This window comes from Protopterus annectens, chromosome 10.part0 (genome assembly GCF_019279795.1).
Source record: "Protopterus annectens isolate FY-2018-M chromosome 10.part0, PAN1.0, whole genome shotgun sequence".
Lineage (NCBI taxonomy): Eukaryota > Metazoa > Chordata > Ceratodontiformes > Protopteridae > Protopterus > Protopterus annectens.
The window spans coordinates 1701158133-1701171728 of NC_056744.1; the positions used below are offsets into that span (position 1 = coordinate 1701158133).

Genomic DNA, 13596 nt, shown 5'->3' on the forward strand with positions numbered 1-13596 from the left:
TGCTATCTGGAAAGTTTCCCACATAATCCCTTTACACAAAGGAGGCAGCTCAAAAGAGTATTCTAACTTCAGACCTATAGCTCTCTTATCTCCCCTAGCAAAAATAATGGAGAAATGTGTTCATCATCAGCTAATGCACCATTTAACTCAATTCAATTTACTAGCTAAATGCCAGCATGGCTTTAGGCCATTTCATAGTACTACCACAGCTCTCTTATCATTTACCGAGTGTATCAATAAAACCGCAATAATAGTATCCTAACATCTGCTCTCTTCTTAGACCTGTCAAAAGCCTTTGACATGGTAAACCACCATCTGCTCCTAAAAACCCTTGAATCTCTCTCTCTAGATACCAAAGCAGTTCAATGGTTTACCTCCTACCTTAGTTACAGGCAACAGGCTGTTCTCTGGGATAACACACTTTCATCTCTTCTGCCAGTCACTCTTGGAGTACCACAAGGTTCCATCCTAGGTCCACTCCTTTTCTCCTTATTCATAAATGACTTACATGTAGCAATACCTCAAGCCACATGCATTCAATATGCAGACGACTCAACTCTCATCTGCTCTGCCAATACCTCCTCTGACCTACAAACCCTAACACAGAACATATTTACCACAGTTGAGGCATGGTTCTTGAAACGCTGCCTACTTTTAAATGCCAATAAAACCAAACTCCTGCTTTTCACACCCAATAGGAAGTCCCCCCTCACTGACTTCTCCATTACCTCTAATAATGGCACACACATAGTCCCTGACTCCACCACTAAACTGTTAGGCATCACTATAGACAATAAACTCACTTTTGAAAACCACATTAATAACACTATCAAAACCGTAAATAGAAAACTTGGCTCCTTATTTAGAATTAAAACTTTCTATCTCCACAGGCTAAAGTTACACTTGCTCAATCTCATCTTATTTCCACTCTCCTTTATGCCTCTCCCATATACACTAACTTAAAGAAAAAACCTTACTAAACTAACAAATGCATACAATAGCATCGCTAGATTTGCTACTGGAAATCCATTTAGAACTCATCACTGTCTTAATCTATTACAACTAAACTGGCTAGAATTGAACAATACCCTACTTGTCTCCCAACTTACCTGTATACACAGGTTATTTTACCAACCAGAAAATACCCCCATACTTTCTGATCTTATATCTCCCTACTCTAATCTAAACTCACTGCGCTCCTCTAATAAACCTCTTGTGAAGCTAACTAAGTCTAATAACTCTGCAGGCGATTCACTTTTTCTAACACCATAGGTAAACACTGGAACTCACTACCTACCACTCTAAGTACTTTGACATCACCTTTCCTCTTTAAACAAAAACTCAAACAACACCTAAAGACTCTCTGGCTATGCCCATGCATCAATCCTGACTAATCTATGACTCTACTCCCCCTCCTACTCTCTCCCATCTGTACAACTAGCTCTAACTTCCTTTGTCAATTAGTCTCTGTTTTCAATTTAATTAACAATTCCAGATGGTTGTATTTTTTCTTTGCTTATATTTTTTTTACTCTCTTTGAATTCCTACTAAGTTTAACTCCCCTACTCCTATACTGTAAATAGAAGTAATATGTCCTCACTAGCACAAACTTTCTCATATATTTTTTTGTTAGCACCATAATTCTGTATGTACTTTTTTTTGTTTCTAAACATTGCTAATTTTTTGCCTTCTTTTATTGAATCACTTATTGTAATAACCCTAATGTGGAGCTTTTCTCCCCGGGCCTCTACTGAAAATGGAAATATATCCAGTTGGACTAGCCCGGTAAACAAATGTAAAATAAATAAATAAATAAAATAAATAAATCTGCCCTAGGGCATTTATAAGCCTAGCCAGAGTGTGTTTGGCTTTTGCCACCCATTTTAAATTAATTTTACTATGCCCTTTTTCGAGGTTAGTATACTGTGCCTCTGTCTAACAGTGACATAGAAGTGATACCCGGGGTAAACCTACGATCTCCCATCCACTCATCAAGATTCCTCTTGAAGAGAGTCAATGAGGGACTCTGCCTAACCTGGACTGGGACTTTATTCCAGAGTGAAGGGAGCCTCTGGATTACGAATCTGTCCCTCCAACATGTCCTATTTATTTCAGTGCTGAGGTTCAAGTCTCTCGAGCGCGTAGCTCGATGGGATTTAGATTTCCTGAGGTGCAGCATGTCCATTAATTTCGGGTTGGACATGGCTTTATACATCAGGCACAGATCGCCTCTGAGCAGGCAGTATGCCACTGAGTAGAGCTGGAGTTTCTTTAACCGGGCAGCATATGGCATCTGTTTGAGCCCTTTGATCATCTTGGTGAGGTACTTCTGGGGTCTTTCCAGTTGCTGCAGGTGTCTGGTAAGGTACATCCCAAAAGGAGCATTGTACTCAATTATGGGCCTGATGATGGATGAGTAAAGAGACACGATGACCTCCCCTGAGCTAGATGTGAATCCCTTCATGATTAGGTGGGCTATATAAAATGTTTTTCTAACCACTTTGGCCAAGTGGTTGTCAAATGAGAGATTGCTATCAACTTGGGTCCCCAGGTCCCTAATTACTTCTTCCGTACTTAATGGATTACCACCTATGTGGTAATTTGTGGGCACTTTGTTTTTGCCAAAGGGGATGACTATACACGTTTTTGCATTTAGCTTGAGGCCATGGCTCTGGCACCAGTTGTCTGTTTCTATGAGGCCCTTTTGGAGGATGCTTGTGTCGGCTGGAGAGTCGATTATGGCGCCCAGTTTGCAGTCATCTGCGAACTTGGTCAGCCATAGTCCTTCCGTGCTGGCCTGTACCTCAGAGAAAAATATACCGAACAAGAGCGGTCCCAGGACTGAGCCTTGTGGGATGCCACTTGTAACCGGTTTGGAGTCTGACATGGCTCCAGCAATTCTAACCATGTGGGTTCTGTCCTTGAGCCAGTTTGCAGCCCATCTAGTGACATAGGGGTTTATATTTAAGCTGGTGAGCTTATCTATAATGCCCGATTGGGGTATTGTATCGAAGGCTTTTGCGAGGTCCAGGTAGGCTGTGTGGACCACCTTCCCCTCATCAATGGCCTTGGTGACCGTTTCAAAGAAATCGACCAGGTTTAAGAGGCAGGATCTGCCCTTAACAAAGCTGAACTGGGTAGGATCCAGTGTCTGTAGGTCCCCAATATCTTTATTTATGAGGTCCATAATGATCCTTTCCATAGCTTTGCAGACCAAGCTAGTCAGGCTTATGGGGCGATAGTTTCCAGGATCCGTTGAGGCACCACCTTTGTGGAGAGGGACCACTGTTGCTGTATGCCACTCTTTGGGTACATATCCTGTAGTAAGGCTGAGACTGAACAGTAGTTTTAGGTTTGGGTTTAGCTCTTCTCGGAGTTCATGTAGGACACAGCCCAGGACACCGTCTGGTCCCACTGATGCTGTGTTTTTGCTTTGGAGAGGGCGGCTCTTACCTGAGCATCTGAGATGTCAGGGGGGCAGCACTCTGCTGGGATAGATATTTGCCCTTTTGGTGGGGGTGGAGAAGTTTGCGCTGAACCTGTCAGCTAGGATGTTGGCAATGTCTGTGGGTTCGGTGTATTTGTTGTCATTTTGGACTAATTCTGAGCATATCTGGGAATTCCTAACATAACTAAAGAAAGCCTTGTGATTATCCTTAGTGTCCTGTGTAATTTTTCTCTCGAAGCTGGCCTTAGACGATTTTATGAGTGCCCGTAGTTTTTTGCTAATACTGATCAGAGATGCCTTCCCTTTTTGGGATTTTGCTCTATCATGTAGTAGCTTCCTCCTTCTATTGTATAGTTTGTTTATGGCTGGGGTCCACCAGACAGGACGTCTGCCTTTGGAGGATTGGGTCTTGATTTTATTTGGGATTGCATGATCCATGCATTCCTGAAGGTGTTCATAGAATGCGTTTATAAAGGATTCTGCGGTCTGGGCCGTATTTTCCACAGGCCCGGGGGCTTTGAAGAATTCCACCTCGGTTTTGAGGAGTGTTAATTTTTCTTTAGAGAAGTTTTTCACTGTGGTTTTCTGGGCAGGGGGTGGTGTCGGGGTGTGAATATCCAGTGAGATTAGTTTATGGTTTGATCTTACCAGTGAGGCATACACTTCTGGTCTGGAGCACAGAGTCCCCATGCTGGTGATGATCAGGTCCAGTATGTTTTCCCCTCTTGTGGGAGTGGTAACAAGTTGTTCCATAGCATTTGAGTTTATAAATTCTAGGAACCTTTGGGCTAGGGTGTTGGAGCTAGAGTAATGCTCCCAGTCTATGTTTGGGTAGATGAAGTCGCCCAATATAATGGTGTTTGGAGAGACCTTCATATTTTCCAGTGTTCTCAGGAAGGCCGAGTGGGGTTCCTGGGTTTGGGAGGGTGGTCTGTAGCAGGCTATAAACTGGAAGGCAGTTTTACCCACTGTTAGTTGCACATGGATAGTCTCTGATGCTTCGTGCTGTGCCACCAACCTGGAGGTGTGGGTATCTTTGACGAATATTGATACTCCCCTCCTTTTGTGGTTCGGTCCAAGTTTTGGGGCCAAAAAGCATGGTATGAGGTATAACCTGGTAGTGCTGGGGTGCTCTCGGAAGCCTTGAACCAGGTTTCTGTTACTGCACAGATATCGATGTTCTCCATGCTAAGGAGAGTTTCGAGTGCGTGCATCTTGAGGTTCAGACTTCTGGTGTTGAGTAGCATTACTCTTAGTTTCTTATCCCTTGTGATACCTATGGAGGTGGGTTTGTCTTTTCAGCCTTGCCTAAAAAAGGCACTATGGGGGTAGCAAGAGCCTTTGCCAATATCCAAAAGCCCAGGGGTGACAGGTGCAAGCCGGCCCTAGCAAAGCATCGTGGCTTGTCGACCATGTCATCCCAGGCTGACAGGCATTGGATCCCCTTTGAATGACACCAATACTTAAGCCAATTGTTGAAATTGATCATCTTGTCTTCATATTGTGGCATCATTCTTGGTGAGGGTAAGATGCTACTCAAGGTCAGGGTCATACCGGCCTGGGCTACATGCTCAGAGAGCTCCTCTGTGTCTCTTTTCATATACTCTAGGGAGGTACATCTCAGGTCATTCACACCAGCATGGACAATGACTGAGTCATATTTGTACTTGCCTTGGAGTGACCTGAGTGCTTGTGTTATGTGGCGGATCCTAGCGCCCGACAGGCAGCTCACCGTGACCTTCTCCTTGTTCAGTCTGGTGAGCGGGACGTCAGTGTGCCTGACGATAGAGTCACCTATTACAAGTGTATCAGGTGTGTTGTTTAGCCTTAAGGGCTGATGGAGAATTGTTTTTCAGATGCAAAGATCTCTAATGCCTCAGGAGACCTTGGGTACATTCATTTGGCAAATGTGACTATGTGGGAGTGAATGACTTGGCATGAAAAACTCTGAGGGATATGCAGAGAGGCATATCAGACTGATCCATGCAAATCACAAATGCAGGGAAGATTCTGGTCCTGAGAGGAATCCTTCCTTCCTTCCCAAGAATGATGATTATGTACAAAGACAAGATAAGCAGCATCAACAATTGGCTAAATATTTGGTACCAGATCCAATATGTGTCAACATGAGAGGAGATGCTAGTCAGTCCTACATGCTCTGCCATGGACAGCCTGCAGCTCTTGTTCCAAGCCTTCAACATACTGGCTAAAGCTTTGCTGCAGCCATACTGCCTTTTAAAGCAGAGTCCAGCTGATGGACATGCCAACATAGCTAATATATCAAATCCAAAACAGGATCACATTACGGTGGCTCTGTTTAATCCAAGAAGTCTCAACAACAAGTTGCCCAACATTAAGGCACTCCTGCATTTGAAGCACCTCCATGTTTAAGTAATTACTGAAGCTTGTTTTAAATGTTAAGAAAGCACTTTGTGCATAGCTAGGTTTTGCATCTGCTATGTCTTCAGAGTCATTGGCAACTGTGATGGCATCTCCATATTTGTTAGGGATCACATCACCTCTAGATAGATTTCCAGAGAACCATAAACACAGCTATTATGTTATAGCCTGTTACAGGACTCTCTCTAAGTCTCCTAATAATTATGTAAGGTTCTTAAATGTAATCAATGAACTATTTATAAACAAAAACTTTATTTTGGGAGACTTTAAAGAGTCTAGATCATTTGAGCGAATCACACTAATTGGGAATGCTCATAATATTGAATGTACCGGACCTCGAACTTCCTATTGTGGGGGGCTGTGCCCCCCATCCCCCCCACTAAATAGATATTCCAACTCAGAGATCGCACTACAGTGAGGAAAGGGCAAATATCCCATTCTTCACTGTACTGCAATCTCAGAAAAAGCACATAGAGGTCCGGTACGTTCGATATTATGAGCGTTCGCAATTTGTGCGATTCGCTCATATGATATAGACCCGAATTTAGGAAATTAATTTTGTTGTTTTTCTAGCACCAGCATGTTTATTTCAATATGTTGGGAGTTGACAAGTTTTCTGCCGGGTCCCTATTAAATTGCTGAAGTCTGAATGTCATATGGTCGACACCGTATGATCGAACTTTGAAAAGTCTGAAGGTGAAAGGCAATGGCTCCATACACTCAGAATGGGAAAATTTCCCTTTTCTGCACTGAAGTGCGGTCTTGGAGTTGGTGTATTTAAGTAGGGAGGGATTCTGCTCAGAGCGTTAAGGGAAGTTTTTTTTTTTTTTTTTACTTTTTTATTATATATTCGAAGTTTCAGGTTTCGCTCACATATTGTCGAACATATCAGGTTCGAAATTTTGAAGTTCTTAATATATAATATAGACCCATTTTGCCTAGATGTAAAGCCATGGATCAGTTTCTGGGAAATGAACAGAACAAATTAAGAAAACAAAAACAAAAGTAATTAAAAAATAAGCACATTACTGCATATAATTTAGACTGCTGGGAAGTTATTATCTGAAATGTTTCTGTCAGCTGCAAACACAAGTTTTCACTTCCCAAAATGAAAGACGTGCAATAGCAAAAATCAAAGGTGGACTTACTGATAGAACTCCATTAGCTTTGTGTTTTCCATGTTCTGAGGTGTCACCTGACACTGATTCCTCAGTGGTTGTCAGATCGTCTGTGTCATCATTTCTCTCTTCCAGAACTTCCAGAACCTCTACTTCTGTTTTGATTTCAAAGTTAGTATCATACACTGCTGCCGAGTGAATTTCTGTAATGCCAGTTTTAATGCATTCAAGATTTTCTTCTATCTCTCTCAGAATTTCTGATGCTTTGCTGTTAAGCTGTTGAATGAGTTTTTGCTCCTTGTCATGGAGAAACTGGTGCAGTTTTACAAATTCTTCTGCGATGTATTTTTCCAAATTAACAGCACGTTTCTGTGAAAGAAATAATACAGATAAGAACAAGCTAACTTGCTTCACATTATCACACCACGATACCAGTTACGTCCATATATTTACCTTGCATGACAGAATGAATTAAGTTAAGCTCCCTGAAAAAGAGACAGAGGAGCTGACTGCAAAAAGTACAGTTTTGTACCTACCATAAATGTAGATGTTCGACTGTATTCACTGTTGCAGTCATTACACTTGGGTTATCCTGCTGGCAGGTGACCCGCAGTCGGCCCATGTTCCAAAGTCTTGGTCCGGCGTCGGTTGTTGTCGCTTCTTCCCTGATGTCAGTGCACCAGGGGTATATAAGATGCAACCAACGCCATTTTCTTCAGTGTTTCTTACCCCAGATGTCAGGTGCCCCCAAATAGGTAGGCAATACATATTGCTAATAAAGACATACAGCAAAATATAAACAATTCCTTCAGCTACAATCAAATACACCACAATGGTTGTATAGGACAGAAAGGTATAGAAAAGTCCCAGCAAAGAAAGTGGGGATGGAGAGTGGGTAACCTGGACTGCAACAGTGAATACACTCGAACATCTACATTTATAGTAGGTACACAACTGTACTATGTTCATCGTGTTTCACTGTTGCAGTCATTACACTTTGGTAGAATCCCAAAGTTGAGGTAGGGTGGCTGGTTCTAAATAGGATTAGGAGTGGCTATGAGGCCCTGCAGAACTGCAGTGGCAAAGCCTGCTCTTGATTTAGAGTAAAGAGGCAAGTGGTAATGCTTGTAAAAGTGTGCACTGAACTCCAAGTTGCAGCTTCCAAAATGTCCTTGGCTGGTACTCCTCTGAGGAAGGTTGCTGACGTGGCAGCTGCCCTGGTAGAGTGTGGCCTAATGTTGTTAGGCACTGGCTTTCCATGGTGTGCGTAGCACAAGTGAATACAATGTCCTATCCACTTAGAAATAGTCTGCTTTGAGATAGCCTTTCCTTGTGATCCTGCAGCATAAGCTACAAACAGTTGCTCAGTTTTTCTGAATGCTTTTGTTTTCTCCAAGTAGAAGCATAACTGCCTGTGTATGTCCAAAGTGTGTAGAAGTCTCTCCCCTTTATTCTGGGGATCTGGATAGAATGTTGGCAGATGAATGGTTTGGTTAAGAGCCACACTGGATACCACCTTTGGCATAAATGTTGGGTTCGTCCTTAGAGAAACCCTGTCTTGATGAAAAATGATAAAAGGTTCCACTGCCATTAAAGCCTGTAGCTCTGAGACTCTTCAGGCAGAAGTTATTGCTAGGAGCAGAGCAGTTTTCCATGATAAGAATTTTATATCAGCTGTATTGGCTGGCTCAAAAGGAGGCAAAGTGAGTTTCTCCAAGACAAAGTTGAGGTCCCAAGTAGGTGTCGGTGCTCTCCGGGGGGGGGGGGTCTTATGTTTTTAGCCCCTCTGAGGTACTGTCTTAGTAGTGGATGAGAGAAAATAGGAGGTTCTGTGGTGTAATGAGCTGAAATGGCGGAAACATGGATCTTAATAGATGAAAAGGATAGGCCTTTGTCCATCTCAGTTAGGTATTGTAAAATCTGAGGGATATTCGGTACAAGTGGGTCAAAGCCTTGTGCCTAGTTCCAGTGGCAGAATCTCTTCCATTTGTCTGCATAAGATTTCCTGGTGCTGGGCCTCCTGGCCTCCAGAATGACATCCATAACAGCTTTAGAGAGAGGTGTGGTCTGACTGTCTATGGTATGTGCCATGCAGCCAGATTTAAGGTTCTGAGTTGGCTGTGCAGGATCGGATTGTTTTGTTGAGTCAGAAGTTGAGGGATTTGAGGTAAAGTTCAGGCTGGGCCTTGAGCCAAGTTCTTTAAGATTGGGTACCAGTGCTGGCGTGGCCAGTCTGGGGCAATCAAATAATTTTTGGCCTCTCTTGTCTGATTTTTAAGAGCACCTTGGAAAGGAGAGGCAGTAGTGGGAAGGCATAAACTTTTAGGTTTCTCCAGCTGAATGAGAGAGCATCCATTTTCTATGCTTGTGTGTGATAAGTCCTTGTGCAGAACTTTTGAAGTTGGCAGTTGAGAGGGGAGGCAAAAAGATATATGTTCGGGCATCCCCATTTCTTTGTTATCATGTTGAACACCTGTGGATTTAGTTTTCACTTGTGAGGATCCATGAGGTTTCTGCTTAGATTGTCTGCCAGAGTATTTTTCTTTCCTGGCAGGAATTGTGCTTGCAGATGAACTTGATAGGTCAGTGCTGTGTTCCACAAAGTCATAGCTTGTCTGCAAAGGGCGTATGAGTGCGTGCCCCCTTGCTTGTTTATGTACCACATTACTGTGTTGTTGACCATCTTTAGTAGTAGTTGTCCTGGATGCAGTAAGTCCTTGAAGGCTGTCAGGACATTCTGTACAGCTAGCATCTCTTTCTGATTGATGTGAAGATGCATTTGTTCTGCGGACCACTTGCCCTGAATACCATTTTCCTGCCATGTGCACCCCCCAGGCATAATCCGATGCATCTGTTGTCAGTGTTTGCCTGGCTGTGGGTAAAATGAAAGGCTGTCCCTTGTTGTGGTGACATGCCAGTGTCCACCATCGAAACTCCTGTTGCAGGCAGGGAATAATAATTATTGTTGCTTCCAGGCTGTGGCAATGTTGAGTCCAAACATTTTTTAGATACCATTGTAACTTCCTCATATGGAGTTTTGCATATGGAATTAGAAGGATGCAGGATGCCATGAACCCCAAAGCCTGCAGAATTTTTCTTGCAGGTAGCTGGGTTTTTGTTGCCATCATTTGAAAGTAATTTGTCAGTTGCCTTTGCTTGACTGGCATGAGATAAGCCATCTGGGTAGTTGTATTCAAACTTGCACCCAGGAATATTATCTCTTGAGAGGGCACTAGTTTTGATTTCTTTTTGTTTACTGTGTACCCTAGGCCAACTAGTAATCTTTTTACAAATGCCAGATGCTTTAGAAGAATGTCCTTGCAGTGCAGAGAATTGGTAATGCATTGTGCCAGCTATGAATTCGAGGTATCTTCTGCAATTTTGTCTGATTGGGACATGCAGGTATGCCTCTCTGAGGTCCAAAGTAACAAGCCAAGCCTTTTTGCCCAGCATGGGTAGAAGTTGCTGCAGTGTCAACATCTTGAATTTTGGAACATCCAGGAAAGTGTTTAGAATAGACAGATCCAGAATGGGTCTCCAGGCTTTGTCCTTTCTGGGAACCAAGAAAAATCTTCAGTAAAATCCTTGTCCCTGTTCTTGCTGAGGTACTTTTTGAATAGCTCTCATGTCCATGAGAGCTGTAATCTGTTTTTGTGCCTCTGCCCATTGGTTTTGTGGCAGGTCTGGCATTCCTTTTGACCTTGGAAGGGTGTGAAAGTGGAACCTGTAGCCCTGAGAGACAATGTTTAGTACCCATTTGTCCTGGGTGATAATGTGCCAACTTTGTGAGAAAAGTGCTAGCTTTCCCCCTAAGGGTGCCGCCAAGAGATAAGTGCTTGGCTTTTGAAAGGGGAAGTCATTGGGACTGTTTCCTGTAAGGCTGTGACTTGTCTTCTCCTCCCTTGGGGGTAGAAGCACCCCATTGTCTAGGTCTGTAAGAGCCTTGTTGCTGAGATCTGCCTCTTGGGCGTCTGTATCTGCCTCTTTGAGGCCTGTCTGACACGGGAAAGGACCAATTTTTAGAAGGCCAATTTCTGCTAAATCTAAGAGACTGCACCTGTAAGAAATCCTTTACTGTCTGCATAGATTTTGCCTTATCCTCCATTTTCTTTAACACCTCTTCTGCCTTAACACCAAACAAGGTATCATGCTGTAAAGGGGCATCCAGTAATTTAGCTTTAACATGATCAGGTAAACTTTGTTCTTTAAGCCAGGCATGCCTTTGAATGACAGATCCTGTAACTGCGGCTCTACAAGAAGCCTCTAATGAATCAAAACCACATTGCAGAGTAAGTTTTCCCACTTGTTCAGCTGCATGCAATAAATCCTGCATTTCCTTATTATCAGGACATTCTGAACTTGCAAACATTTTCTGTTTTAACAAAGATATTAAATATTGTTGGTATTTCAGCATATGAAACTGGCGGTTCAAAGCCCTTACTGTTAAAGTTGAAGAAGTGTAAACTTTTTCCCCCCATCTATCCAGTGCTCTGGAATCCCTGTCAGAGGGGACTGGGTTTTTTGCTGTGGAAGCCTTCACCGCTTTGGGACCCTGAGAAATAGTTTCTGCGTCAGCAGCAGGGTTTTTATAAAGAAATTTATGAGAGTCTGGGACCCTATAGTACCTGTCTGGCTTGACTGGTGCTGGGGGTAGAGAATCAGGAGACAAACTAGATTCAGAAAAGACATCATCAACAATATCTAACACAGGGGGAATAGCAAGAGGCATGTGCTGATGTAACAAAAGAAAATCTCCAAGCCTTTGCTTTGATTCTGAATAATCCTGGCTTTCCCAATGGAAATGCTCCCTCATGGTGTGTAAGGTTTCCCCAAAAGAGTAATCCTCAGGAGGAGAGGCTGAAGGGATAGACTCTTCAGCATCAGAATTCTCATAGGTAGGAAGAGAGTATCCCTGTTCTGAAGAGCAATCAGAAGAAATAGAAACCTGGTCAGAGGATTCATAGTCTGTATCCTGCCTAGGCCTTTTATTAGGAGGGGGATGGGAACCCCTGATCAAAGTAATTAAGTCTTCGGCCATTTTGAGCATCTGTTTCTTAGGCATGGATGACTGTCCAGGAGAATGCTGTACTAGTTTCTTTGTCTGTAATGATGTTTTAGACTTTGCTTTAGGTGCTTTAGTTGACTTGATAGTAAGCTGTGTAGGTCTGAAAACACCCTCAGAAGCCGTTGCTTTAGGTGCTGTAGCTGATTTGAGAGTAAGCTGTGTAGGTCTGAAAACACCCTCAGAAGCAGATGCCTGCTCAGCGGCTCCAGACTCATCTGAGGGAATAGTTTCCGTAGGCCCAATACCTTGAGTTTCCAGAGGCCTAGATGTCTCCACGTGGGAGTCTAAGGCGGCCTGTGGCTGTGAGGCAGTGTGAGTCAGGGGCTGCAAAAGCCTGGAAGAGGCTTCGTCATCGGTTTTGGGTCTCGGATACCTGTCCTTTTCCTTGTCTTTGCGCTTTTTATGAATTCCGGTCGTTGGTTGTTCCGACGGCATTATGTAATTAAACCTACGGCCAAAGTAATGCAATGCAAAATCAAACCGATGCTTAACAGTGCGTTTGTTGAATCTAGCACAAAACTGACAACTAGTGACGTCGTGGTCAGGGCCTAGGCAAGGAATACAGTAAGAGTGAAAATCCTTATGAGGTATTTGCTTCCCACAAGAAATACAATTGTTAACTTTTACTGACATCGGTCTGGAGCAAGAAAAAGTTTCCCCAACTGGGTACTTAGCTTTACTGAAGACTTCGGTTCTGAAATTCGATTTTGAAAATCTCAGGAGTCGGCCGACCAGCACTTGCGAACTGCTTTTGCTTCGGGCACTGAGCGGCAAGAAATACTCAAGAAAATAGCGTCCGTTGCATCTTATATTCTCCTGGCGCACTGACGTCAGGGAAGAAGCGACGACAACCAATGCCGGACCAAGACTTTGGAACTTGGGCTGACTGCAGGATAACCCAAGTGTAATGACTGCAACAGTGAAACACGATGAACATCTAGTGACATGGTTAAGGGGAGGGTTTTTCTTAATGGTTAGGTTTTTATCTTACAGATACAAGGTAAAGGGTTTGACTCTGACCTCTAGTTATTGGCTAGGCTTATAAAAGAAGTCTGCAGACTGGTAGCCTAGTATTTACCTATGAACCCATGAACTATAAAACTAACTGAGCACATCAGTGCGGCTAGAAGGGAGAAATGTGAAGCCACTGTAATGCTCTCTGGAGGAGTGAAACTCACGTACATAGATATCCTATACCAAGAATTAGTGTAATGCAACAGCTGTGTGTTCAGATAGAGGTGAAGCTGGATATGAATAAAGGATAAGGTAAGCCCAACACTGTTTGTCTATCTCTATACCAACCTGACTTCTACTGACACCTGGTGGTCTCTGATGATTAAAGTGTTTTTTAGGAAGTATGGTGAGCAAACAGGCCATATTCTTAGAAGGAAGAAGTTTTCTGCTGCAAGGTAAAATGTGGGCTTTGTCCCCTAGGCAGGCCTGTATTTGTTCATTATACAGAAGTTAGGAGGAACCATGGTGGCTAGGCCATATCCAGGGTCATGACAGTAGAGGAAAGTGACACCAATTAGGTTTAGGGCCAGACTCCAAAAGACTAGTCTAGG

The 13596-nt window shown here is 43.2% G+C and overlaps 1 protein-coding gene across 1 annotated transcript in view; it reads right to left on the reverse strand.

Moving 5' to 3' along the window:
• Nucleotides 1-13596, reverse strand: part of LOC122814449 (zinc finger protein 234-like) — a 389414-nt gene that overhangs the window by 87558 nt on the left and 288260 nt on the right. The window contains exon 3 of the mRNA XM_044087029.1: nucleotides 6997-7335. Within this exon, the coding sequence (XP_043942964.1) occupies nucleotides 6997-7335 (339 nt within the window). The remainder of the gene's footprint in view (nucleotides 1-6996; nucleotides 7336-13596) is intronic.